Raw genomic sequence first — 25,418 nt, 5'->3', positions numbered from 1 at the left:
TTTTATTATATATATTTTTTTAAAATAAATAATTTAAAACTAAAAAATTAAATATAAAATAATTTATTTATAAATTATTTTTAATATAAATATTTATTATTTAAATTATTTTTTTAAAAATAATTTAATTAAATTATTTATTCAAATTAGACTTAATGAAGTAATTATGAGACTAACCCAATTTAATTCGTGTATTTAATTTATTTGATTTAACTTGTGGTACAAATTTTTGTGGTGAGCGTCAACTCTGGGCATACGAGGATTAATGGAGTCCAAAATGTCCAATCCAAAACGCGAAAAGTGAAATACGAACGGTTGGTAGAACTTGTTGGGCTTTCGGTCATGTTGTTAACTCTTGGCACCAAACGCAACTTTGCCACCATAGCAAAACTCGAATATTCACAGCATAAGCCATAAGCGCTTTCAAATTAAGCGTACGCGAATAATAATATGAGAAATGACCGGGAGTAATTTATTGTTTTTTGTTAATTATTTAATTAATAACTTAATTTTTTTAATTTAATTTTTTTTAGTATAATAATTTAATAATATATTTTATTTTATATTTTAAATATTAATAATTAATTAATGACATAGTCTCTCCATACTCAATTAAGAGATTGCGGATTCGAGTCTCCATATCTTCGATAAAAAAAAATTAATAACTAAAAATAATAATTTTGATAGTCTTTTAATATAATAATAATAGTAATAATAATAATAATAATAATTAGTAATCTCACTCTGCCATAGCCAAAACCGCTAACATTTTTTTTTTAAATTCTTTTTTATTATTTTATTTTTATTCTTTTAGTTAAAAAATTATAAAAATTATTTTATAAAATTTAGAAATAAGTAATTAAGTATAGAGTGAGTCTGGATAAATATGAAGATTAGTACGACTATATAAGGAAATAGAGAAAAAAAAGGTTAAGATTTGAAGAGTATATATAAGAATCGGAATAAAGATTCGTTATGCTTACATTTATTTTTATATAAGCTTAAGGACAGTGGCAGATACACACGGCTTGTGGTTGTAGCTAAGCTGAGCTAAGAAGAAGAATTCACGCATTTCACGTTCTGTTGCGACAGTTGTGACGAGGGAAAAAGGAAAAGAAAAGAAAAGAAAAGGGGGTGAGATTTTCGGTTGTGAACGATTATAGAGTTAGATTGTGCGCGCTGGCAGCAATTTCTCTTGTTGTTTTTATAGATTCCGTCAGAAAATTGGGGGAATGGAGATTGGATTTAATTAATCAATGGGGAAATCAATTCTGTGGGAAGTGGACAACAGATAACTGTTTCTGTGGGTTTTAAAAAACGAGTAACTGATAAAGAAGACGAAGTTGGAGTGAGTAGTGATCATTGGATTGATAAGAGAATCGAAGAAGATGTCGATACCGAAGGAGCCCGAGCAGGTGATGAAGATGAGGGGAGGGTCGGTGCTTGGCAAGAAGACCATTCTCAAGAGCGACCATTTCCCTGGTTGCCAGAACAAGCGTCTCTCTCCTCAGATCGAAGGTGCTCCTAATTACCGCCAGGTTCTTCTTCTTCTTCTTCTTTTTGTTTTCTGTTTTCTGTTTTCTGTTTTCTGTTTCATTTCCTAGCTTTCTTGCTCTCTAATGCTATTCTTTCTTGCAGGCTGATTCCTTACATGTTCATGGCGTTGCTATCCCAACCATTGATGGAATCAGGAATGTTCTCAAGCACATTGGTGCTCAGAAACAGGCCAAGAGAGCTCATGTTCTCTGGATTAGCCTTCGCGAGGAACCGGTACTTACTTCAAATTCAAATTCATATTCATATTCATGCTTATTTTCCTTGTACTTGTAGTTCTGAATGAACATGTGGAATACCAAAAGAACTTAATAGGGTAACTGAGTCTGAGTGATTTAGTATTAGCTGAACTTAAGGTTTGTTTAGTTATGATGTTCTCTGAGCTTTTACTCTAACTTCGATGTGTAATGCTCTAATCTTTGCATTGGAAATCAGCTTGTGTACATCAATGGCCGCCCCTTTGTTTTGCGTGAGGTGGAGAGACCGTTCTCTAACCTTGAGTATACGGTATGTCATTTATTACCTATTTGTGAAGCTCTTTACCCCTCGCAGTTGAGGGACCTACTTTACTTGTTTGGGTTAAATTGTGTGCAGTGATGCTTAAAAAGAATTATTTTTGGCGTCTAACATCTGTGGCATATGTACTTGATCAGGGAATTAATAGGGAACGGGTTGAACAAATGGAAGCTCGTTTGAAACAGGACATACTGTTGGAAGCTGCCAGGTAGTTATTTCTGTTGTTCTCTGCCCCCCCCCCCCCTCCTCTCCCTCCCTTCTCTCTTCTCTAACTTGTCCTGTGGAATTGGTGGTTGTCCTTAATATTTATCTTATTCCCACATTTATGTAACAGATATGGAAATAAAATCCTTGTGACCGATGAACTTCCAGATGGTCAGATGGTGGACCAATGGGAACCGGTATCATGTAATTCCGTGAAGACACCATTAGAGGTATGGATGCAACTTGTTTACAATGGGGGCCCGAGACTACTCAATCAGTTTTCTGACAACAATGCATCAAAGTTGTTTTCTTTGCTGTAGGTGTATGAGGAGTTACAAGTGGAGGGATACCTAGTTGATTATGAGCGAGTTCCTATAACTGATGAAAAATCACCAAAGGAACAGGATTTTGATACTTTGGTCAGTTCTTGTGTGTTAAGTTTACAACAGTGCTATTTACCTTGAACTGATGCTGTATGGCAATATTACCGGAGAAATATAATTAATTATGGATAGTTGGTTATAAATTTTTATTTATTAATTAATTTATTTTGTGTGTGTGTGTGTGTGTGTTTTTTTTGGGGGGAGGGTGTTTACTTTTTGCACTTCCTTTAATGAATGTGAGTTTGTACCTTCAAGTGTTTCTCTTATTTATTTATTTATTCATTTACAACAATTCCTGAGAAAATTGTCTGCAAGAAAATTATGATTGCTGGCTTTCATTCTCTGTCAAACTACCAAATTTTGTGACACTATCTGAACATTTATTCTTTTGCCATGATCAAGAGATTCAATTATGTAATTTTTCTTTTGGTACAATATTTGGTAACCTAGAAAACAAATTCACTTTTAGTTTCTTGATATTAATTATTTCATGTATCTCAACTGCTTTTCATCTTTGATTTTAGGTTCATAAAGTTTTTCAAGCTGATGTAAATACAGAGATAATTTTTAACTGTCAAATGGGACGTGGACGAACTACAACTGGAATGGTCATTGCAACTTTGGTATACCTAAACCGAATTGGGGCCTCTGGTACTCCTATTTTTTATTTATGTGATTTGTCTGTGTTATGGCGTATTTCGTTTATTCATGTTGTCATTCATCTTCATCCAAGAAATTAAGAAGTGATTTTGTGCGTATTCGGAATCTGATTTGAAGCTATATATATTCTTCTGTTTAAGATGTGTGCTACTTTGCTATATGAAACCCAGAGAATATGAACATGCAATCTAGTATTTTAATTTTAATCAGTATAAAATGTCAGCTGTGGCCACTGTTGCTATAGTGCTTTTCAGATTGGCCTCTATGCAGTGCAACTGGGATTAACAATTATGTTTCAATATTAGACATGATGCATAACAGTGGAGCTGCCATTAATAAAATGTTGTATTTATCTTAATACATGATAGGGATTCCAAGAAGCAATTCAATTGGAAGAATTTCTCAAAGTATGACCAATATAGCTGACCATTTACCTAACTCAGAGGAGGCAATTCGCAGGGGAGAATACGGAGTCATAAGAAGCTTGATCCGGGTATTAGAGGTATTCGAATAAACTTTAATGTTCATTTATAAGATGAAAGTATTCATTTTCTGTTTCTTTGTAAAAAATTTATTATCCCTTCTAATTAGCTAACATGCTTCAGGGTGGTCTTGAGGGGAAAAGACAAGTGGACAAAGTCATTGACAGGTGTGCTTCAATGCAGGTAGGAGTTTCTATATGTTCTATTCTATCTCCCTGATGTTTTGAATTTATGTTGTTGCATCTTTTGTGGGTTCAGTTTTCACATTTTATCTGAAAATGAATCCCTTGTATTTCAGAACCTGCGTGAAGCAATTGCCACCTATCGCAACAGCATTCTCCGACAACCTGATGAGATGAAAAGAGAGGCATCACTTTCTTTTTTTGTGGAGTACTTGGAGAGATATTACTTTTTGATATGTTTTGCTGTTTACATTCATTCAGAAAGGGCGGCACTTGAATCTAGTGCTGCTGGTCATAGTAGTTTTGCAGATTGGATGAGAGCAAGACCTGAACTCTACAGTATTCTTCGCAGGTTTACATTTTAATAATTGTGTGAAGTTGATGTATTTTATTAATTCCTCTTGTTTAGTTTATAGACTACATGCCTATATCTCATTCAAACTGAATTGTTAAACATGGATTTGGTAATTGATTTGAACATTACAAGATAATTCCATTGTACCATACTACCATTTTACCCAAAAAAGTTATCTTTTCTTATTCTCTTAGTGTCAATTTACACTAGTTATATGGACACATCACCAAGATATCCATTCTTCTTGCAGTCTGTAGCATCATCCTTTGCTGATATATCCAGATTCTGCCTAGCATCTTTGTTTGTATATTGTCACCCAAGTTATTAATTTTTTAAATAGAATCTCCTATCATATAATTGGATAGTTATTACCAATTGGGCTTTCTGACTCTATCTGATTTATTAGCTTCCTGATCTCATGGCTGTAACATTTCGCATAAACCATAACCGTTCAAATGGCAGGTTACTTAGGAGAGATCCAATGGGTGCACTTGGATATTCATCTTTGCAACCGTCTCTAAAAAAGATAGCCGAATCTACTGATGGCCGCCCCTGTGAGATGGGTGTGGTTGCTGCTTTGAGGAATGGAGAGGTTCTTGGTAGTCAAACTGTTCTAAAAAGTGATCACTGTCCAGGGTGTCAAAACCCAAGTTTGCCCGAGAGAGTGGACGGGGCTCCTAATTTCCGAGAGGTTCCTGGGTTTCCAGTTTATGGTGTAGCAAATCCAACAATTGATGGTATTCGATCTGTCATTCGTAGGATTGGTAGCTCTAAAGGTGGACGCCCGGTACTTTGGCATAATATGAGAGAAGAACCTGTTATTTACATCAATGGGAAGCCATTTGTTCTTCGTGAAGTAGAAAGACCATACAAAAATATGCTAGAATACTCGGTAAATAATACTTTATCCTGTCTTTTCTTTAAATTTTATGTTAAGCGGATCACTAAGTGGATGTTGAATTGGTTTTTGGTTCATAATCCCTAGTAGAATAATACCAATTTGTGTTTCCCAATTTTACTTGTAGTATGTTTATCAGATGTCTATACGACAACTTAGTTGTAACCAATTCCAAGAATGATCCCACTAATAGATTGTAACTCTAACTGGGAAATGCTGTTTGAGCCAGGCAAGGACATCTTGTTTTTACAGTCTGTTGAGTTCCACATCAACTTTTGGCAATCCACCATCTTTGAATGAGCTTTGAAGTAGAGCTAAAGCCACAATTTTAAGATAGTACTTTGTTTTGGTTCCACAACAATATGTCATTATAGTTATATCTTCTAGGCCTCTCTGCTCAGTAGCAAAAGCATGCCAGTTCCACTCTAATGTGTAATATCAAGAGATAAGCTACTAAAGCTTGAAATTTTTAACCAATGGCATTGACGTTTGATTTTTCCTTTCTTTCCAAATTCAAAGCTTGAAACCTTGCCATTCACGGCCTGGTTTCAGTTTTAGGGACAGTTGAAGTTTACACACATATGCTTCTGTTAATTAGATGGAGGATAATCCAACAAATAGGGATAGTGTGGACAACTCTTGAGAGGAACAATGAAATCTTGTGATATTCAATATTCATGAGTTATCAGTAGTAGTAGTATTGATGGTACAGATTAGTTATATATACTAGTAGTTCTAAACTAATATAACAGCTTAACAGATTGACATAACTAACTACTAGCTATCTTTAGTAGGTTCTTGTTCTTGATCTCCTATTGTATCCTTTACATGCTGTCCCCCCCCCCCCTCCTTTGTCTCTCTCTCTCTCTCTCAACCACAAAAAAAAAAGTGGTTTGCTTTTTGTTTAGCCAAAAATCAGTGTGAATTAGCGGGTCCAAGTTCCTTGATTTTGGTTTCTGCAAGTTATGGGATCTGTTAAAATATATACAGGATCACACAACTGCGAAAGTATGTATAACTGTTGGCTGATCTGGAAAATGTAATTTATTTGTTCAGGGAATTGATCGTGAAAGAGTGGAGAAAATGGAGGCTCGGTTGAAAGAAGATATACTTCGGGAAGCTAACCACTATGGCAATGCCATAATGGTTATTCATGAAACAGATGATGGCCATATAAGTGATGCTTGGGAGCATGTCACGCCTGACATGGTTCAGACTCCACTTGAAGTTTTTAAAAGCCTCGAGGCTGATGGGTTTCCCATTAAATATGCGCGAGTTCCCATCACTGATGGAAAAGCTCCTAAAAGTTCTGATTTCGACACAATGGCATGTAATATTGCTTGTGCTGCAAAGGATACTGCTTTTGTCTTCAATTGTCAGGTAACTATAATCTCTCTCTTATTTTGCATTGTAAATGCCCATTCTGCGTTTCTGTCTACTGGTTTCTTTTTCACTTCTTGCTGCTAATATCTCACTACTATAACAGATGGGTAGGGGCAGGACAACCACTGGTACTGTTATAGCTTGCCTTGTGAAGCTTCGAATTGATTATGGTAGGCCCATTAAAATACTAGGTGATGATGTGACCCATGAAGAATCAGATAGTGGTTCCTCAAGTGGAGATGAAGCTGGGGGCAATGCCACTGCATTAACCTCCGATACTTTGCAAATAACAAGAGATGAGAAACAAAACCGTGTCTTTGGTATAAATGACATCCTCTTGCTGTGGAAGATAACAACATTATTTGAAAATGGTGTTGAATGTCGGGAAGCCTTAGATGCTATTATTGATAGATGTTCTGCTCTTCAAAACATTCGTCAAGCTGTTCTGAAGTATAGAAAAGTATTCAATCAACAGCATGTTGAGCCTAGAGTAAGGAGGGTAGCTTTGAATCGTGGTGCTGAGTACCTAGAGAGGTACTTCCGTTTAATTGCTTTCGCAGCATATCTTGGAAGTGGAGCATTTGATGCGTTCTGTGGACAAGGAGGGTCCAAAATGACATTTAAGGTTTGGTTGCACCAGAGGCCAGAGGTGCAGGCTATGAAATGGAGCATCAGGCTGAGGCCAGGGCGATTTTTCACTGTCCCTGTAAATATTTTTCTACTTTAGAACTATTATTTTCCCTCAATTTGAAGTTGAATTTCTTCAATAACCAATCTGCATTATAGGAAGAGTTGAGGCAACCACAAGAATCTCAGCATGGAGATGCAGTGATGGAGGCTATTGTCAAGGCCCGAAATGGTTCTGTTCTCGGGAATGGTTCCATTCTGAAAATGTATTTCTTTCCTGGTCAGAGAACTTCCAGTAACATACAAATACATGGTGCACCAAATGTTTACAAGGTATGCTTACTTAATTACTTCTAAAAAACTAACTATCATCAAGTTTGTGATGCCAGAGGGTAAGGCTACACGTCCAGTGGGGACATCAGGATCATCCAAGTGTAGGTAGAATTAGCATCTTTAATGTTTTATGGTGCAAAGTTATTGTGAAAACTGTTGTCTGCACAACTGCATTATTTCAATTAGTAAATAATTTACTTAACCGATTATTCTACAGAAAAAATGGTGTTAGTACATTATTATTTTATATTATATTCATTATTTTAACATTCAAAAAGTTGTTTTCTAACTATGGGATCATGATATGACAGTTAAGCCTACCAAACTTTGCTTATTAATATGCAAAAGTTATTAAGACGTGTGATTGTGAGAACCACTAAAGAAGTGAAATGACAATCTTACCATCATATGCTTACTGCTAGCTGCTCTGTCATTTTTGATCTTGGAGGCTTATGTGAACTTCCTTTGGTGATTACAGTAATGCTATTATGCCTAAAAGTTGCTTTTTTTAAATTTTTTTCAGGTTGATGAATACCCTGTGTATAGCATGGCAACTCCAACCATCACTGGCGCCAAGGAGATGCTAACCTATTTGGAAGCTAAGCCTACAACTGCCTTAACTGCTAGAAAAGTTATATTAACTGATGTGAGGGAGGAAGCAGTTGTTTATATCAATGGTACTCCCTTTGTCCTAAGGGAGTTAAACAAACCTGTTGATACTCTCAAGTATGTGGGAATCACTGGTCCCGTGGTAAGTCATCTGTCATCTTGTTCAATTGTCTATCGTTATCATATCAAAGAATTCACGTGTTTCACAACTCATGGTAAATAAAATGCAGGTGGAGCACATTGAAGCTCGGTTGAAAGAAGATATACTAGCTGAAATAAGACATTCTGGCGGCCGAATGCTACTACACCGTGAAGAATATAACCCTTCAACAAATCAATCTGATGTGGTTGGATACTGGGAAAACATTTCGGCAGATGATGTGAAGACACCTTCAGAAGTTTATTCTGCTCTAAAAGATGATGGATATGATATTGTCTACCAGAGGATCCCCTTAACACGAGAAAGAGATGCTTTAGCCTCAGATGTTGATGCAATTCAGTATTGTAAAGATGAGTAAGTATTCTCGTCAGTAATGCATCTATCTTGTAAAGTTGGCTGACATTTTTGTCTTTGTGTTGGCTGTGCTGAACCGCTGATCGAGAGAATCATAACCAACCTATGATTTCCATAATTTGGGGGCCATGCTGTATCTCCAAAATGTTTCCCAGTTATAACTATTCTTGTGTCAGTTTTAGCTTATCCGTAGTATTATATGGTCCTATTCTAGTGTGTTAAATGCATTGTAGCCAATAGCAGCATTGCCTTTAATATGCTCCTTACTTCCAATTGCATTTACATGCAAACTGTCTAGAAATTGTAATCTTTGTATATCAATATTTTAAAATACTTTTTCATTTAATATAATAGTATACTTCTAAACTCTTCCTGATTGTAGTTCTGCAGGGAGTTATCTTTTTGTATCACACACAGGTTTTGGTGGAGTTTCATATGCAATGGCCATCATCTGTTGTAGACTTGGTGCTGAGGCAAACTTTGCATCCACAGTCCCACAGCCATTATATGGTCCCCACATATGTGCAGTGTCTGAAGAGAACCTGCCATCCCGAGCTTCTGACGAAACAGCACTCAGGATGGGCGACTATCGTGACATTTTGAGCCTTACAAGAGTCCTCATATATGGCCCCCAAAGCAAAGCAGATGTTGATATTGTCATTGAGAGGTTATCATCCAAAGCCTGATAATTTTATGATTGGGGAAATTTGTTTTTGGCAATATAGTAGTATAAGGACCGTTGATGTTTAATTTAAGGCACTGAACATTTTTTCTTTTATTCAATAGATGTGCAGGTGCAGGGCATATTCGAGATGATATTCTTCATTACAGTAAAGCATTTCAAAAGTTCACCGACGATGATGATGAGAAACGTGCATATCTTATGGACATGGGTATCAAGGCTTTGAGGTAAAATTATTCCTTCAACTGCACAATTGCAGAAATGTTTCATTGATACTCCCAAAGGTTATCTGTATTATTAGGATGCTAGAGCCCCGAATTCAAGAATTGATATAATGTGACGTTGTTTAGTCCCCAAAATGGTTTATAAAAAATTATTTTGCTATAATTCTACCTTTGTCTTATATTATATTATTTAAATTCATAATCATTATGGTGAAATTTTAAAAATACTAAATATGTAATCAAATGGTGTGTTGAGTCTTTGAAAGGGTTATTACAGCTTAAATAATGCATGTCATAGAATATGATATGGTATTACGTGGTAAAAACTTTCAAATTGAATTGAGTCTAAGATTGATATTGACATAAGTGGTAACATCTTTCTTGTGCGCACATCCACCTACACACCAAACAACTGAATCAAGTAAATAATTATAAAATTTTGATAAAGTCGGGAAAAATAAAAGAAATTATTCACGGTGCATGATTATTGTTTATTATTTACGTTGCAGTTTAGAGTTGGAAATTATGTTGATTACATATAACACAAGAAATATCTTGTAATGCTTGTTGTTTTTCCTTACTTGATCTGCAGGCGGTATTTTTTCCTTATCACATTCAGATCCTACCTCTATTGCACCTCTCCTTCGGACATGGAATTTTCTGCATGGATGGATGCTAGGCCAGAGCTTGGTCATCTATGTAACAATCTAAGAATAGACAAATAAAATAATGTAGTATATTAGCAATGCTCATAATTCTGTTAATGTACAGTTGGCATTTGCTGTTACAGTTTGTCCACCATCTCTCTGTCCCATGCCGCGCAAATGCCTTAATTTTTGGTAACGACGCCTCTAATTGTAGTAGTCACTTACTGGTTTGCAAACTGCTCTTTCAGGCAGAGCAGAACAGCATCATCTAGTTAGTTCCTCTCTTCTCTTTGTATGTTAAGGTATCATCAAATTGCTTAAAAGAGCAATATCTGATTGCTTAGAAGTCTGGCATGTAGGGGAAGATTTTGGTGGACAGAAAGTGTTCATTGTGGAAAGTGAAAACCCATTAGACATTAGGTTACCCTGCTAAGGAGTGTTACTTACATCTCTCGTCCATAGATTGTATTGTATTGTTATTTCCGTGAGGTTTTCTTTGGTTGTTTCGTAAGGGTCCAATCAAGTGTTTCATGATAAATGAGTTTGAAGAGACTATAGTTATCTTCATTTAGTAAAGGGAGGGACGAAGTTCCCTTTTTCATTGCCTTTTTAACCTTAAAATTATTTCCTTTCAAGAATCAAAAGTTTCAATATATTTGTAACTCTCTCTCGTACTTCAATTGAAAACTTTTACTTTACTATGTGATATGTAGATTTTTACCATTGATTGACAAGATAATCCTTAAAAATGAACCCATCAGAATATTCCAACAACAGTTTTACTACACATCTAAGTTTTTTATGGTAATCAAGTCCAATTAAGTTAGTTTAAATTTAACAAAAATCAGTTTTATTAACAAAGGCGTGAATATACGCTCCAACTACTATTTCCATTAACAACATTTATATCCTCCTCCTCGTTCTTCTTCGCATTCCTCCTTTTTCATCTTCTTCACATGTTTTCTTTTCATTGCTTTTATTTTATTGCTACTGCTGTTGCTGCATTTTTTTTCTTTTTCTCCTCTTCCTAGTGATTTTAGAGCTATTATTGAATCCTGGTTGTTCTTTCTTTTATTTTTTATTTTTTATAATTTTTTATATTTTGAACTTATAATAGAAGCTAAATTGTGAGTAGGCAATGTGGACATCACATTCTATAAAGTATAAACTAGTGACCAATCTAACGATCTGTTGTCAACTAAACAGAATGCACGACATGCTGCGCTATACCCTTTCTCTAGCCAGCTAAAAAAACAGAGAAAACTGGAATCCTCGAATACACCAACTTAATATTATATTTGTGATTGAAAGTCGTAAAAACTAAAAGGCTTAGTGGGTTGATAGTTGATTTGGAAAAAGTGTACTATTTGTTCTAAACTAATATAGACCCAAACCTCAAAATTTAAAAAAAAAAAAATTAGGACGCAAAAACAGCATAAAATGGTCGACAAAAACAGCGTGCATGGAAGAATATGGATTCGGTTCTCTACTTTTAGTGTAGTGTAAGCTGCGGAGAATCTTAAGAAACTTATGACTGAGTTTGTGTTGTGCAAGAGATTTGAGATCCTAATGAAGAAAAAAGAGAAAAAAAAAAAAAAAGGAATTAATTAAAAAAGAGTCGGTGGGTTTTGCATGTTGGTTTTGTGTCAATAAGCCATTCCTTGCTCTACCTTGAGGAAAACCCATCTTGCTTTAATTCTTTTAAATATAAATATAATCATATCATATAACAAACATGTTACATGCAAAACTAAACCTAATAATATCAAAATGGCGACCCATGTTATTATTGCTTCCTCAATTCCTCTTTGTCCTTCTTTCTTGATTGCTTATAAACAAGGTCTTTCAGATGTTCCTTTTTTTCGTTTTTTTATATTTCCCTTCTAAATAAGCACATTTGATAAGTCTCTAACGTAATCTTGTGTAATGTATATAAATACAATACAATATAGTGCACTAAGCTCGGGATTGTGCTACTGAACTTTGTTCAGTTTCTTGAGAGAAGAACCTAAGGCCATTTTGAGGACCAGATTTTATATAAGAGAATAATTGTGGTGGTGTATGGCAATTTAGAAAAAATGATGATGGCAAGTGAGTTGCATGCATTTCCGGTGTTTCTGGGTTCAAAGAATCTGTCCATCCACCATGATCATAGAGTTCTGTGTTCCTCATTCTATGGTACTACAGTAAAACTGGTGCATTCAAACAATGTAGGATCAGGTTTTACCTTAGGCAAGTTCTTGAGTGTTGCACAGAGGAACACAACAAAAAGATTCTTGGCTACTTCTACTCTTGCAGATGTTGCAAATGATTTTATGGTATTCACTGAAGTTATCATAGTTATGTTTATTAGTCAACTTAGCTATGTCTCTGTATAATTGAATGTTGGATTTTCAGGCACTTCAATCACCAATGGTTGCAGGACCACAAGCTGACCCAAAAACTGTTGCATCCATCATATTAGGCGGTGGAGCCGGAACGCGCCTTTTCCCTCTTACTCAAAGAAGGGCTAAACCTGCAGTAAGATCTTGAACATAGAAGTGAGTAATTCATTTGTTAAGTCATAAGTGCTTCTTTTATGTATGGTTCATATAAATTCTCAGGTTCCAATTGGAGGATGCTACAGGCTAGTAGACATACCAATGAGTAATTGTATTAACAGTGGAATCAACAAAATTTATGTCCTTACACAATTTAATTCTCAGTCCCTAAACCGCCACATTTCAAGAACATATAATTTGGGAGGTGGCATAAACTTTGGTGGGGGTTTTGTGGAGGTAGGACTTTTTTTTTTGGTTATCTTTTTACCTTTCTCTAAGACATGATTCACATGAACACTTATTACACATGGTATGCACAGACTAAAAGTTTGTTATGGTAGGTATTGGCAGCAACTCAAACGGCCGGTGAATCAGGGAAGAAGTGGTTTCAGGGTACTGCTGATGCTGTAAGACAATTCCTCTGGTTGTTTGAGGTAATGACATAAATATCCTTTTTGTTTCTGCTCATAAAATGGTGCATTTGGCAGAGTAGTCCTTTTTTCAACAAGAAGATTTGAATGCTATTATAGCTGCAGTTGTTCATGCATTGATTTTGTGGAACTTGTTTAGGATGCTGAGCATAAAAACATAGAGAACATCTTGATATTGTGCGGCGATCAGCTCTATCGAATGGACTACATGGAACTTGTGCAGGTTGGTTTTAGATTTCAATTCAACTTTGCTGATTCACTTTCTCATGCAAACATTTTCATATGACTAGTGATCTCCTTCTTATATGCAGAAACATGTTGATTCGCATGCTGATATATCGGTGTCTTGTCTCCCAGTCGATGGCAGGTATTCTAGGTGGTGTTTCTTCTAAGATCAATATTATTCTACATTTCCATTTTTCACATTGGTTTACTCAGATATTTGCATTTTTCTTCTTGATTTATCTGTAGTCGCGCCTCTGATTTTGGACTAGTTAGAGTTGATGAAAGAGGCCGGATACGCCAGTTCTTGGAAAAGCCAAAGGGGGACTTGTTAAGATCTATGGTTGTTACTTGTTACTCTTCCAAGTTCACATGTCTTAAAAAGAAATCATATAACTACAACTATAGTTGTTCAATTTGAAGTCACAATTCACTGATTGAATTACTTGTTCTCATAGCATGTAGATACAAGTGCTCTTGGATTATCAGCTCAAGAAGCAAGGAAATTTCCATATATTGCCTCAATGGGTATATATGTGTTTAAAATAGACACTCTACTAAAACTTCTAAGGTAATTAAGTTTATTTGTGCTGCTTGTGTTTTCCATTGTTGGTAGTTCATCTATAAATTCAAAAGATATGGGGAGAAAAAATAGTTCCAAAAGCAGCAGTAAGATAATAAGCGAAAAAGAAAATTTAGAAACAAGGATAGTAAAACTAGCAGTTTTCTCTATACTTTTACTGTTGGAAATTTTACACTTCCATGTGGTTGATCATGCTATATTGTTTGAAATTGTTGGATGAACATAGAACCTTTTTTTTCCCGGTCGGACAAGGAAAAAAAAAAGAGACTTTTTATGTTTCCTTTAATGACAATTTTTCAGGGAAAGTTATCCTAATGCAAATGATTTTGGATCCGAAGTCATTCCAATGGCTGCAAGAGATTTTAATGTCCAGGTAGTTCCTCAGAGTAAAGAACTAATCACACTAGTTGTTTTAGCTGAAGTAGTTAGTGTCAGTGCAGTTTTTGATGAATGCATTTAGTTATCATATTCCATTTTCAGTGCATATAATATAATCAAGGTTGGCCCTTGTATACTATATCATCACAGGCATGTCTTTTCAGTGGTTATTGGGAAGATATTGGGACTATAAAATCCTTCTTTGATGCAAACTTGTCCCTTACAGATCAGGTAGGAATTTTTTAGTATTCACAGTTGCTAGTTCTAAGTTAGAAAAAAAAAAAAGTTCCAATGAGTTTATAAATCACAGACTAATGCATTTTTTCTTCCAATTTTGAAGTGTCCCAAGTTTCAGTTGTATGATCAGTGCAAGCCTATTTACACATGTCCTAGGTTCCTACCACCAACTAAAATGGAGAACTGTCAGGTACTATAATTCGGAACATGTCAGTCGCTATAACCAATCTTGGGTGTCTAATCAGATTCTGCAATAATTTCCATTGTAGGTAGTTAATTCTTTGATTTCAGATGGTTGTTTCTTAAGAGAGTGCAATGTTGAACATTCCATTGTGGGAATTCGCTCGAGACTTGATTCCGGCGTGCACCTTAAGGTAACATTGTTAACTAGAAGTAAAGTGAAATCTCTCTTCATATAGCTAAATTTTAGAATGTTTTCATCACAGGATACTATGATGATGGGTGCTGATTATTACCAAACAGAAGTTGAAAGAGCAGCTATGTTAGCAGCAGGGCATGTTCCAGTAGGTATTGGGAAAGATACCAAAATTGTGTAAGAATCCCCCAAACCTCAAAAATTCTTAAGTTAACCTGTAAGAGTATGGTATCTTATGTTTTATGAATTTAAATTTCATACATAACTGTTCAGATTTCTTTCTCTCGGTAATGTTTTTTCTTATGTAATTTATGTGTAGGAATTGTATAATTGACAAAAATGCAAGAATTGGAAGCAACGTGATCATTTCCAACAAAGAAGTAAGTAATGTTTTACTTATAGAGAATAAATCAGAGTAAGAGGTTTGTTTTGCTCTCAAGAGCCTTAATTGATATTAGGCCTGACTTAGATATTAAAACAATTTTACACGTGTATTCAATTATGTAATGACTTCTTACATTCACTGCGTGAATAGTTACACTTGCATTATATCAAAATTAAACTCTTATTTTTAATTGAACTTAGATGAAAAATGTGGTGTGATTGCAGAATGTGCAAGAAGGTGACAGACCAACTGAGGGGTTTTATATTCGATCAGGAATCACTGTGATCTTGAAAGATGCTATCATAACCAATGGCACAATCATTTAGTGATACATGCATGCATGGATGGATGGATGGATGATTATCATTTATCGACATGTATGTGATGGCATTACATGTAGCATCATCAAAATGGCTGGGAGGGTATAGTAATACACTATCTCCAAACTTTATTCCTGGAAAAAGGGCTCATCAAGTATATCAAATTTTGATTCTTCAATCTTGGAAAATCAAGAATGTATGTATACATTCATTTGACACAACATTCTTTTGTTAACAAATAAAGAGGGCGACAAATTAAAGTCAGCGGGCAATAATAAAATTCTAATCATATTGGTTGAGATTATTTATATAGCTGTTATTATAGAGTAATGCTATATGACCAGTAAACATTTAATCAACAATAATTTATATTCATCTTTATAGAGATTTTGTATAAATGAAATATATAATTTGTATTTATATTTATCAGAATTTACACATAGCATCTATATTTTTTAGAGTTTACAATATGAATTAATAAAATTTATTTGTTAAAGATAATTTAATATTTATACTGATTAAGTGTTTGTTTGGACGAATTAAGTTGATAAAAAAAGATTTTTTTAATGAAAAAATATATTTTTTATTTTTTAGCGTGTTTGATAAATTTCTAGTAATAAAAGTAAAAGTATTAAAAAAATAAAAAAATTTTTGAGAAGCTACAATTTATATCTTTTTTAAAAAAAAATTATTAAAAATAAAAGATGTTTTTTACGTAATAAATAAATAAATAAATACTTTTATATAATTATACTTAAACATAATTGATAAATAAAAAGATCTTTTTGTATGCAATATCCAAATATAAAATTATTTTTATTTTTATAAAATTTAAAATTTTTTTTTTAAAAACTCACCTAAACAAATCTAAAATAATAACTAAAAATATTAAAAATTGTGCTGGTCCAAGAGTTTTTCGTCATTATATTATATGCCAAAATGGAATATTAATTGTATGATTAATATTGTAATGGGCTATGAGAAGTATCGCCATCAGCCCGACAAAAAATAAAGCATATGTCAATTCGATTTATGTTTATATGTATCAACAGCTAAAATGTGGACGTAGAGTATGAAGTCATCATGACGGAAATTAAGCTAATTGCGATTACGGTGGTAATGGATAAAGAAGGGTAAAGTTTAAATTCCACTCCGATGCTATTTACAAGTTTAAAAGTTAAAACTCAAGTTCTATTCGTATTTTAATTTTTTTCATCTAACTCTATATGCAAAAAGAAAAATTAATTAAACATAATATTTAATCATTTCACATTTCAAAATATTAAATATTATTTATGTATTATTGCTAAAATTTAATTTTAATATAATAACAATGTAAAATAATTTTATATCTGTATCTAATTATATAATGATATATCAGTAAAAATAACTACTTTTATATTAATTGCATGAATAATTATTAAAAAACGAATGTAATTATATAATTGTGTAAAAATTGAAAAAAATAAGTGTATATGGTACAACGTGAAGGACATGTGAACACTATCTCTTCTTTAGTTTGTGATTTGGATAAAGCAATTTATGGATTATCACAAACACTGAAGCAATTTGGATTCACTAATGCTATTGGTGGAACTTAAGATAGAGTTGTTAACCCTCTTTGTCTGAATTAGATCCATAAGTGTGGGTAGTATTGTTAGCCCTAATTGTGATCATTGAGCTTTTTATTTTGGTACTTACTAATAACTTAAAAATCAAGGTATTCTCTCCTTGCCGTATAGGTCACGAATATCAATTTTGTTTTCAATGTGAATACTAGAGAATGGATAGAGACGATTGACGCATTCAATTTTATTGCACTTATTCTTTTTTATGATATATCTGCTCCACATGAATTAATAATTAAACATATAGTATTGTTTTTCCCATTATAATCTCTTACAATTGAAACCAACTCTTAAATAGCTAGTATCTTATTCTTCTACACTTACGTACCATGCATGCACCACAAGTATTACTATTATATACATATACGTATACATATACATACATATATATTTATTTGAGGGGAAATGCTGGAGGTGGTATATGATGTATCATGTATGTATGTATGTAACTACTAACTAAGAGATAGATGACATTCTGTAAGATTGTTGGTCGATAATTTTGGTAGTAGAAGGGGACTCTTGGAAGATAATTTCATTGCCATCTCGGAAGCCATCCATTTGTTGGGCCATGAGCTGCCAAAAAAGCCCACCAGCACAAGGTCCCCCACTACTAGCACTAGTGAATATTGCATCATAGATCTTTCTCATGTAATTGTCCCTTTCTTCAACGCTATACCCTGGTGTCTTTGAAGACTTGCCAAACTCTCCAACAACAATGGGCTTTCCCAAAATCTTCTGTGTGTCTTCAATGTGTGCTTTTATCCATTTGTCTACAAATTCACCCTTTGCTACTTCGTTCGACCCTGCCATCCTATATATCCATAATAAAGTATTAATAAAAAAATAAAGTAAATAATACCATAATATTATTAATTATTGTTAGAGATGTAATTATTCGTGTGTCTTCTTCTATTAGTTTAAATTTTTAAAAAAACTAATATCATAATATAATATTAAAATTTTTATAATCGAAAAATCTAAAATTTGATATTTGTTAAATCCCAAAAAAAAAAAATTGTATAAGACCATTTTTTTTAAGAAAAAAAGAAAATATATGCAAAAATCCAAACAATCTAAAATGTAAAAAAAAAGGTTCTTACTTAAAAAAATTTATTAGAGATATAATCATTTATGTGTCTCTTCTTATCAGAATAATTTTTTAGCAAAAGTAGTATCATTACAATTATTAATTGTATTATTTTTATGATAAGATTATAGTATAGATAAACACTCGCTTAAAGATATCTTTATATGAAGATGATTGTTAAAAACTATTAGATAATAATTCTTAATGTTATTTTCATAGAATTTAATTTTAATGCACTGTTAATGTAAAACAGTTTTACACATACATTAAATTATGTAATGTCACATCATCAAAAGTAATTACTATTTTCATTTATCACATGAATGATTGTCTAAAAAATATTTGAGGTGTGTTAGGGCCAACAATTTTTGTGATTTATAGCCATCAAGTAGCCATCAATAATATTTTTAATAGTGTGAGATTTCATCCAATGGTGTGAAATTACTCATTTTTCTTTTGTTTGTTATATAGTAGGCAAAATTTAATAAAGTTCCTGGCCCTCTAGACTTTTTTAAAATATTTTATACTGTTAGTACATCAAAATTAAATTCTATTTTGATAGGAAGACATTTTTATATACGTACCATTCATCGGGATAGAGATGGATGGTAGCAAAATCGACTTGGGGAACTTGGTTGCTAGAAATGAAATCAGTGCCAACTAATTGATATCCTGGATTGAATTGTTTTCTGGTTTCATCATAGAAGCCTTCAAGTCCAACTTCAAGTAAATGATTTCTATCAATGGATTTCACATAAGCAGCCATCTCAATCACCCATTCCTGAAAAACCCAACACCCATTCATATATTATCATCATGTCCAAAATTAGGTGGCCTATCCTAATTAAGCTTTTTCTTTATTTATTTATCTAGTTAGGCTATACTTGTTAATATAATTAATTGATAAAGAAATAAAGAAAGGATGATTATTATTAATGTATGTGCATGCGTGTGGCACTGTAGCCAGTTGTAAAATGTTGTATAGCTATGATGGCGAAATTATAAGAAAATGACCTTGATAACTTTGCCTGAGTAGTCACTTTGGGAACGAGGTTCGTTCATCAATTCCCACGCAAAAATGGTTGGATCATCCTTATATGCCACCCCTGTTATCGTGTTTCTTCTTCCTACCACAGCCTGTATATATATATATATATATATATATATATATATATATATATGCATGTATCCGTTCAATCAATAATTTTTTATTTGAAAAATTATTAAAAATTATTTAAGGCATTTATAGTATTTTTTGTTTTCATCAAATTAATTGATGGGACAAGAGAAAGGAGAACAAAATATTTCCGTCTTTCCAACATGGGATGAAAGTTATTTGTCTTTGTCCTCAAATTAAACCTTCCACCTTTCCGATATGTCCTACAAATAAATAATGTTATGTGCCACTAACTAGAAGATAAGTATATGAAAAAGAATATTGTTTAGACCACAATTTAATTTGGAACACATACATAAACCAAATATATGGATAATATATATGTGTGTGTTTTTTCCTCAAGGCTATAAGATAGAGGCCTATAAAATAAAAGTACAAATATAATTATATTCTCTCAAAATAGTACAGTTAAAATCTCATAAAGAATTTAATTATGAAGTACGCACAAGTTAACTAATTATATATTGAAATTACTTTAAGTTAAAAAATACTAATATTAAAATAGTGTCTATTATATAACCGAATTAATTATATATCATGATTAAATATGAGACTACTTTATTTGACCCAAATTTTAAAAGTACGTGTACGTTAATAATTATATTCCGAGTGGAAGTCACTCCCCAAAGGGTCCTTTGTGTGTTGCATCACTTGCATGCATGCTCTCAAGTATATAATATATGAATATGAATGTAACCTTAATATGGTTCTTGTAGTATTGCTTAGCAACTGGGTTACTAAAGAAGTCATCTTCATTGTTAACATTTTGGCCACCATGCTCTCTTGCCCATTGCACATACTGATTTTTCCCACCAAAATCTTTCCAATTGTTCACAAAGCTCAGTATCAACCGCACCCCATATTTTCGCGCTTCAGAAACTACAAAATCCAATCCCTATACAAACACAAATACATGTATCAAAAGATGACGGTGAAAGATATTAAAAAATAAACAATAATGCTAGACAACCAAGATAGTTCCGGCCAAAAACCAGACAAATGCCTTGGGTGAATTCAAAACCTCTACGTGGATAGTGTTTATGTTAGGCACTAGGATGTTTTTTTTCTTTGTAAATTGGATGGTTCTGAATCTGTTTTCTGATTTATCATGTTTTAGGCATTTGGAGAGAGAAGGAGGGTGAAGAGACGGAAACTAATTGAATCAGTTTCCGTGATTCACGTTGCAATGATACTAAACGTATCTCCTCCTAATTTGAATGTGATGAAACATTTAATAACCAATATTTTAAATTATAAATAAATAAAACTAATTATTATATTTATAATTAATTAAGCTATTCCATTCTTAGCTAATTTGGAGTTGGTTCATATACTTTTCCAAAAATAAAATAGAAAAAACATATATTAAAATGACTACTTTCGTAAATACGTCTTCACATGAAGATGATATTGTAAACTAAATAGTTCACGCAAAGATATTAATACGTACTCTAAACACATTCTCGTCATAGGTGCCAGGAGAAATCTGGAGGGCTCTGTAATTAGGTCCATCATTGAAGGCCCAAGTTCTTGCAACCCTTAAGCCATGAATGGAGGCTTGTTGTAAAGTGGTTGTGACCTTGGACCTTGTAGATGGGTCAGTTCCCATGTACATGAGCCAGTAAGCATTGAATCCATTGAAGTAAAAACGTTTCCCATTCACAACAAAGTTGGTGCCACTTCGTTGAACAAATCCAACACCACTGGTACCATCACCAACACCGTTGCAACTCACATGTTGGAGTTGGACAACAACCACGGCCACCATAAAAGCTGTCAAAACCATGTTTTTGAGACATCCATTGGTACCTCTCGTGCACTTCATAATGCCCACTCACCCCTTACTTCTGACAACCAAACACAAAAATCACAACCAAGTTTCCACCCGTGCATGATATCTTATATAGATGAAATTATGAATGTTACGAGTATGAAATCATAAATGTTATTTATCTAAAATTATAGACATAGTTAGATTATTGAGATTGGGTAACATTAATTGAAAAAATATTTTAATTGTGGATATTATATGTATGAAATTATTAATGTAATGAGTATAAAATTATAAATATTATACATTAAATTATGGATATTAAATTAAAAATATTTTCATAAATTTTAGTACCTAACTCATATTTTTATCTATTGACTGTTAAAATAAAAAATAAAAAATTATGAAACAAAATTTTAAATAATACAAAAGAAAAATACTAAATTGGTTTATACATAATAAGAATTGTAATACAAAGTATAAAGAAATATAAACCAATAAATTAGAAAAATTATAACATGAAAAAAGAATAAAAACATACACAATGTAGTTGAATGCGAAAGTTTTTCTTAGAAAAGCGTATGTTGTGCTATTTTAGAATTTTGAGATTGAGAATTGTATATAACTCATTTTCTAAATAAGCATATATGTAAATGATTACAAAATAAATAAAAGATATTCTTTTGATACTGTTAATGCAAATTAAATATTATGCATGAGTATACTCCCGGAGAAATAAACGTATAGTCACTTTAAAAATGGAATAGAATATTAATAGACATTATATGCTATTAATCCAATTAATGTCAATTGTATATGCATGCGCGCGTGAGGTATATATCATTCTGAATATATTACATTGACATAAATAAAATTAAAATTGGAAATTTTTTAGCTGAAAATTCTTATCTTTCAAACATTGATAATAATATTGTTGTTTCATGAAGATAAAAAAACTTAAATTAAACTCTAGAATTAAGAATTCAATGCTATATCAATTATACAATCATATTTTGTTAAACTAGTAAATAAATAAGGTTAAGTTGTATCCACACTATTTCAATGACGGGTATGATCCTATGGGTTAATTATTGTATATAAGAAAATTGTTATTAGTGTATTGGTATAAAATAAAATAGAAATGCTTTTTTTTCAATTATTCTACGGAAACTATCACATATTAATACATGGAATATTTTAATTAATACTACGTGTATATATATATATATATATATATTATGTATTAATGTATACATGAAAGTGTTTGTGCCTATATTCTAATTCGATAAGTAGTATTAAAAGCAACTATAGTAGCCAGTAATGGATTACGTACCAAAGAGCAATAATTAACAAGATAAAGGCGAACGTCACAATGCAAAATAGCATAAGCTTTTAAAATTAGAAGGGGGATGGAAGAGTGAAGAGAAATTGGGCAACCCTTGTAGCCTTTATATAGTATATAGAACTATACCATAGATGAAAGATTTTTACACTGTAGAAAGAGTTTATAGGAGTAGATGCTGGTTGCCAACAATAACATACAGCTGGGTTGATAAATTGGTCCCACTTTTATGAAGGCGTGTGTGATTGGACGAAACCAATGAAAACAACATATCCTCCACAGGAACTCCATGGAAGATAAGCATGGTGATGTGTACGTCTACATATATATCATCATTCTCATAATAATTTGTTTTGCATTATTAATTGGTTACTATTCATCCATTAATAATTTTCATACTAATAATAATCATCAAGTTTTAATTATCAACTGTATGATGTTATATAATTCAATTCATAAAATTTTCTACACATGTTATTATTAATTATAAAATAAATATATAAAAAATTTAAATTAAATATTTTTATACCAAGTTTGATTTTTTTATATTATGAGATAAAATATTAAAATAAATAAACTTTATTACAATAATAATATATTTTAATTATTATTTAAATTGACTAAATTACTCTTATTTTATTGATATATGTATATAATTATAATAATTATTGATAAGTATTTGTGTCAAATAGACTAAAATTTACATTATTTAATTTTTTAAAAATAAATATGTATATTTTATAAATAAAGAAAATATTAATTAAGTATCTCGTAAATAAGAAGAGTGCTCTTTTTTTTTTTTACCTAAAACAATACATGCCATTTCCATGGATAATGCATGATTGATATATCTAGGGTTCCGGATAGGTATCCAACATCATTACATTATCCTTGCCTTAGAAGATAGTTTCGATATCATTTCGGAAAACAAATTTTGAGATTATCCACTAAAAGAACCCAAGGTTGGTCCCAACAATGGAGCTTAATTGGACTTATTAACAATTCGATGGTATATTAAATATTTTAGTTGAAGTGGTTGTGATATTAGTTTTCCTCTTGAAAAGACTACAACTTATTTCATGCTTGACTATACTTTTCACAATTTAAATCTTCAGTACATGTAACTTTTAGTTATTCACCTAAAGAGAAAATGTTCGTTGATAATTTACATTATTGTATTTTACGTTGATGTTTATTTATCATTCTTAAGGTTTGGTGTACATTTTTTATTTCAACATTTAACTTTTTAATTTTATTAGCACAAAAATTGACATTACAGATAGTTTGACCATGACGATCGTTTGACCAAAAAGTGAGTCGATAATATGTAAGTCGAAATATCATAGCATGTGGGTTGTTCTATGAAAATGTAGGTCGAAGTATCACGATATATAGGTTGTTCCATGCATAAGAGCGTTAACACAAGGAGTTCAACTTATTATAGAAGGAGTCGAGTCGGTGATTTCTAAAAATCGAAATAAGATAATCACACGAAAGCTTAATCCAGAAATACTTTATGGAATATGGGGCTTGAAAATCAAGGTAAGAGAAGACTTCAAACTTGGAAATCAAGATTCTTCATAATCAAGGCAGTATCACTATATCGTGGCCTGAGAAACAAGAGGAAGTTAGATCGTGGAATGGAAATCAAGATTATTCATGATCAAGACAGTATCACTATGTCGTGGCCTGAGAAATAAGAGGAAGTTAGATCGTGGAAAGATAAAAATACTCTGTAAATTTATCCTTATGGTTTATAAATAGAAAAAATGTAAAAGTAAAAAAGGATCATCAATCTGAACACTACACTATCACACAAAACTCTATAAAATCCAAAGTCATACTGATGCTAAGAAGATCCATGGAGTAAAAATACATGTGAGTATCTGAAATCAATTTTCTTTTACTCTTGATTTTTTTCCTTTTATTTTCAATATTTGGTTTTATTGCTTTTCATTTCTTTTCGGATATTTTAATTTATTTTGTTTATTTATTTTAAACTTCAATTTACTTGTTATTTCATTTACAGTTTTTATTTATTTTATTTCTTTCTCTTTATGTTATTTTTGTCTCCACATTGTTTATTTTCTTTTCTTTCAAGCATTTTATTTCCAAGTTTTCACTTCACTTGATCTATATTCTTGTTTTGCATTTATCACAAATATTTTGACATACACAAATTCGATACCTACAGTAAATAATTTTCGGAACGAGATGGATATTTCTAACAGATTTTATCCCACGAAAATACAGATAGAATTTACGAGGGATTTCTTGTCGGAAACAAAAAAATGAATTAGCATAAATTACAGACGAGAAAGAGAATTTGTCGATAATTCTATCAGAAAAATTAATTTTTTTTCGTGAAAAATACTTACCGACGAAAAATTCCTTTGTAATTAAATAAACAAAAATGCCGTGTTTTATTGAATTATTACAGACAAAAAATCTATCTGTAATTTAAAATATTCCATCAGAAATATTGAGTTAAACCTAACTCTACCTCTACCCTCTCGAGCTCTACACTCCAAATGACCTTCACAGTTATCTTCCTCTCCATTCACACTCCAAACCTTTCTCCTCAGCACCTTCATCCACCGCTTGCTTCCATCATCAACACTTTTGAGACTTCCATCACTCTCGTCGTCATTAAGTATCGTTGTTCCCGTGCTGTCCCTTCTCTTCCCC

The 25,418-nt window shown here is 32.4% G+C and overlaps 3 protein-coding genes across 4 annotated transcripts; 2 read left to right on the top strand and 1 right to left on the bottom strand.

The window, feature by feature from the left end:
- Positions 1 to 872: 872 nt before the first annotated feature.
- LOC112757944 (uncharacterized) lies at positions 873 to 10,854 on the top strand. Its single transcript, XM_025806486.3, has 19 exons — positions 873 to 1,538; positions 1,639 to 1,770; positions 1,990 to 2,061; positions 2,208 to 2,278; positions 2,405 to 2,504; positions 2,595 to 2,693; positions 3,182 to 3,308; positions 3,686 to 3,819; positions 3,923 to 3,982; positions 4,098 to 4,333; positions 4,799 to 5,228; positions 6,291 to 6,614; positions 6,721 to 7,323; positions 7,404 to 7,577; positions 8,101 to 8,328; positions 8,417 to 8,700; positions 9,083 to 9,367; positions 9,487 to 9,609; positions 10,199 to 10,854. The coding sequence occupies exons 1-19, from the start codon at positions 1,389 to 1,391 to the stop codon at positions 10,329 to 10,331; spliced, it is 3,765 nt and encodes a 1,254-aa protein (XP_025662271.1). The 5' UTR covers positions 873 to 1,388; the 3' UTR covers positions 10,332 to 10,854.
- A 1,139-nt stretch (positions 10,855 to 11,993) lies between these two features.
- Positions 11,994 to 16,029, top strand: LOC112757945 (glucose-1-phosphate adenylyltransferase large subunit 1). Its single transcript, XM_025806487.3, has 15 exons — positions 11,994 to 12,571; positions 12,651 to 12,773; positions 12,857 to 13,030; positions 13,135 to 13,227; positions 13,364 to 13,447; positions 13,536 to 13,591; positions 13,696 to 13,789; positions 13,905 to 14,017; positions 14,330 to 14,402; positions 14,558 to 14,638; positions 14,748 to 14,834; positions 14,914 to 15,018; positions 15,091 to 15,197; positions 15,340 to 15,400; positions 15,630 to 16,029. The coding sequence occupies exons 1-15, from the start codon at positions 12,332 to 12,334 to the stop codon at positions 15,729 to 15,731; spliced, it is 1,593 nt and encodes a 530-aa protein (XP_025662272.1). The 5' UTR covers positions 11,994 to 12,331; the 3' UTR covers positions 15,732 to 16,029.
- Positions 16,030 to 17,581: 1,552 nt separating this feature from the next.
- Positions 17,582 to 22,971, bottom strand: LOC112758424 (mannan endo-1,4-beta-mannosidase 4). Of its 2 annotated transcripts, none has more exons than XM_025807100.3 (6): positions 22,722 to 22,971; positions 21,068 to 21,464; positions 20,315 to 20,512; positions 19,455 to 19,577; positions 19,025 to 19,221; positions 17,582 to 18,164 (listed from the first exon to the last, which is right to left on the bottom strand). In XM_025807100.3, exons 2-6 carry the CDS (start codon positions 21,440 to 21,442, stop codon positions 17,810 to 17,812), a joined length of 1,248 nt encoding a protein of 415 aa, XP_025662885.1. In that variant the 5' UTR covers positions 21,443 to 21,464; positions 22,722 to 22,971; the 3' UTR covers positions 17,582 to 17,809. The 2 variants fall into 2 exon arrangements, with proteins under 2 accessions (XP_025662885.1, XP_025662886.1); XM_025807101.3 differs by having other exon boundaries at positions 21,068 to 21,461.
- Between the last annotated feature and the right edge of the window lie 2,447 nt (positions 22,972 to 25,418).

The sequence above is a fragment of the Arachis hypogaea genome, chromosome 16 (genome assembly GCF_003086295.3).
Source record: "Arachis hypogaea cultivar Tifrunner chromosome 16, arahy.Tifrunner.gnm2.J5K5, whole genome shotgun sequence".
NCBI lineage: Eukaryota > Viridiplantae > Streptophyta > Magnoliopsida > Fabales > Fabaceae > Arachis > Arachis hypogaea.
This window is presented reverse-complemented; position numbering and strand designations above follow the sequence as displayed.

Bases quoted from the DNA above. Each gene is read 5' to 3' on its own strand.
- LOC112758424 (XM_025807100.3), bottom strand. From the start codon at position 21,442: ATGAAGTGCACGAGAGGTACCAATGGATGTCTCAAAAACATGGTTTTG. The intron at 20,513-21,067 runs GTACGTATTAAT...GTGTTTGTATAG, and splicing joins ATGACGAGAATGTGTTTAGA to GGATTGGATTTTGTAGTTTC. The intron at 19,222-19,454 runs GTCATTTTCTTA...TGGGTTTTTCAG, and splicing joins ACTCAGGCAAAGTTATCAAG to GAATGGGTGATTGAGATGGC.
- LOC112757945 (XM_025806487.3), top strand. From the start codon at position 12,332: ATGATGATGGCAAGTGAGTTGCATGCATTTCCGGTGTTTCTGGGTTCA. The intron at 13,592-13,695 runs GTATTCTAGGTG...ATTTATCTGTAG, and splicing joins TGTCTCCCAGTCGATGGCAG to TCGCGCCTCTGATTTTGGAC. The intron at 14,018-14,329 runs GTAATTAAGTTT...ACAATTTTTCAG, and splicing joins ACTCTACTAAAACTTCTAAG to GGAAAGTTATCCTAATGCAA.
- LOC112757944 (XM_025806486.3), top strand. From the start codon at position 1,389: ATGTCGATACCGAAGGAGCCCGAGCAGGTGATGAAGATGAGGGGAGGG. The intron at 2,694-3,181 runs GTCAGTTCTTGT...CTTTGATTTTAG, and splicing joins AACAGGATTTTGATACTTTG to GTTCATAAAGTTTTTCAAGC. The intron at 3,309-3,685 runs GTACTCCTATTT...AATACATGATAG, and splicing joins AAACCGAATTGGGGCCTCTG to GGATTCCAAGAAGCAATTCA.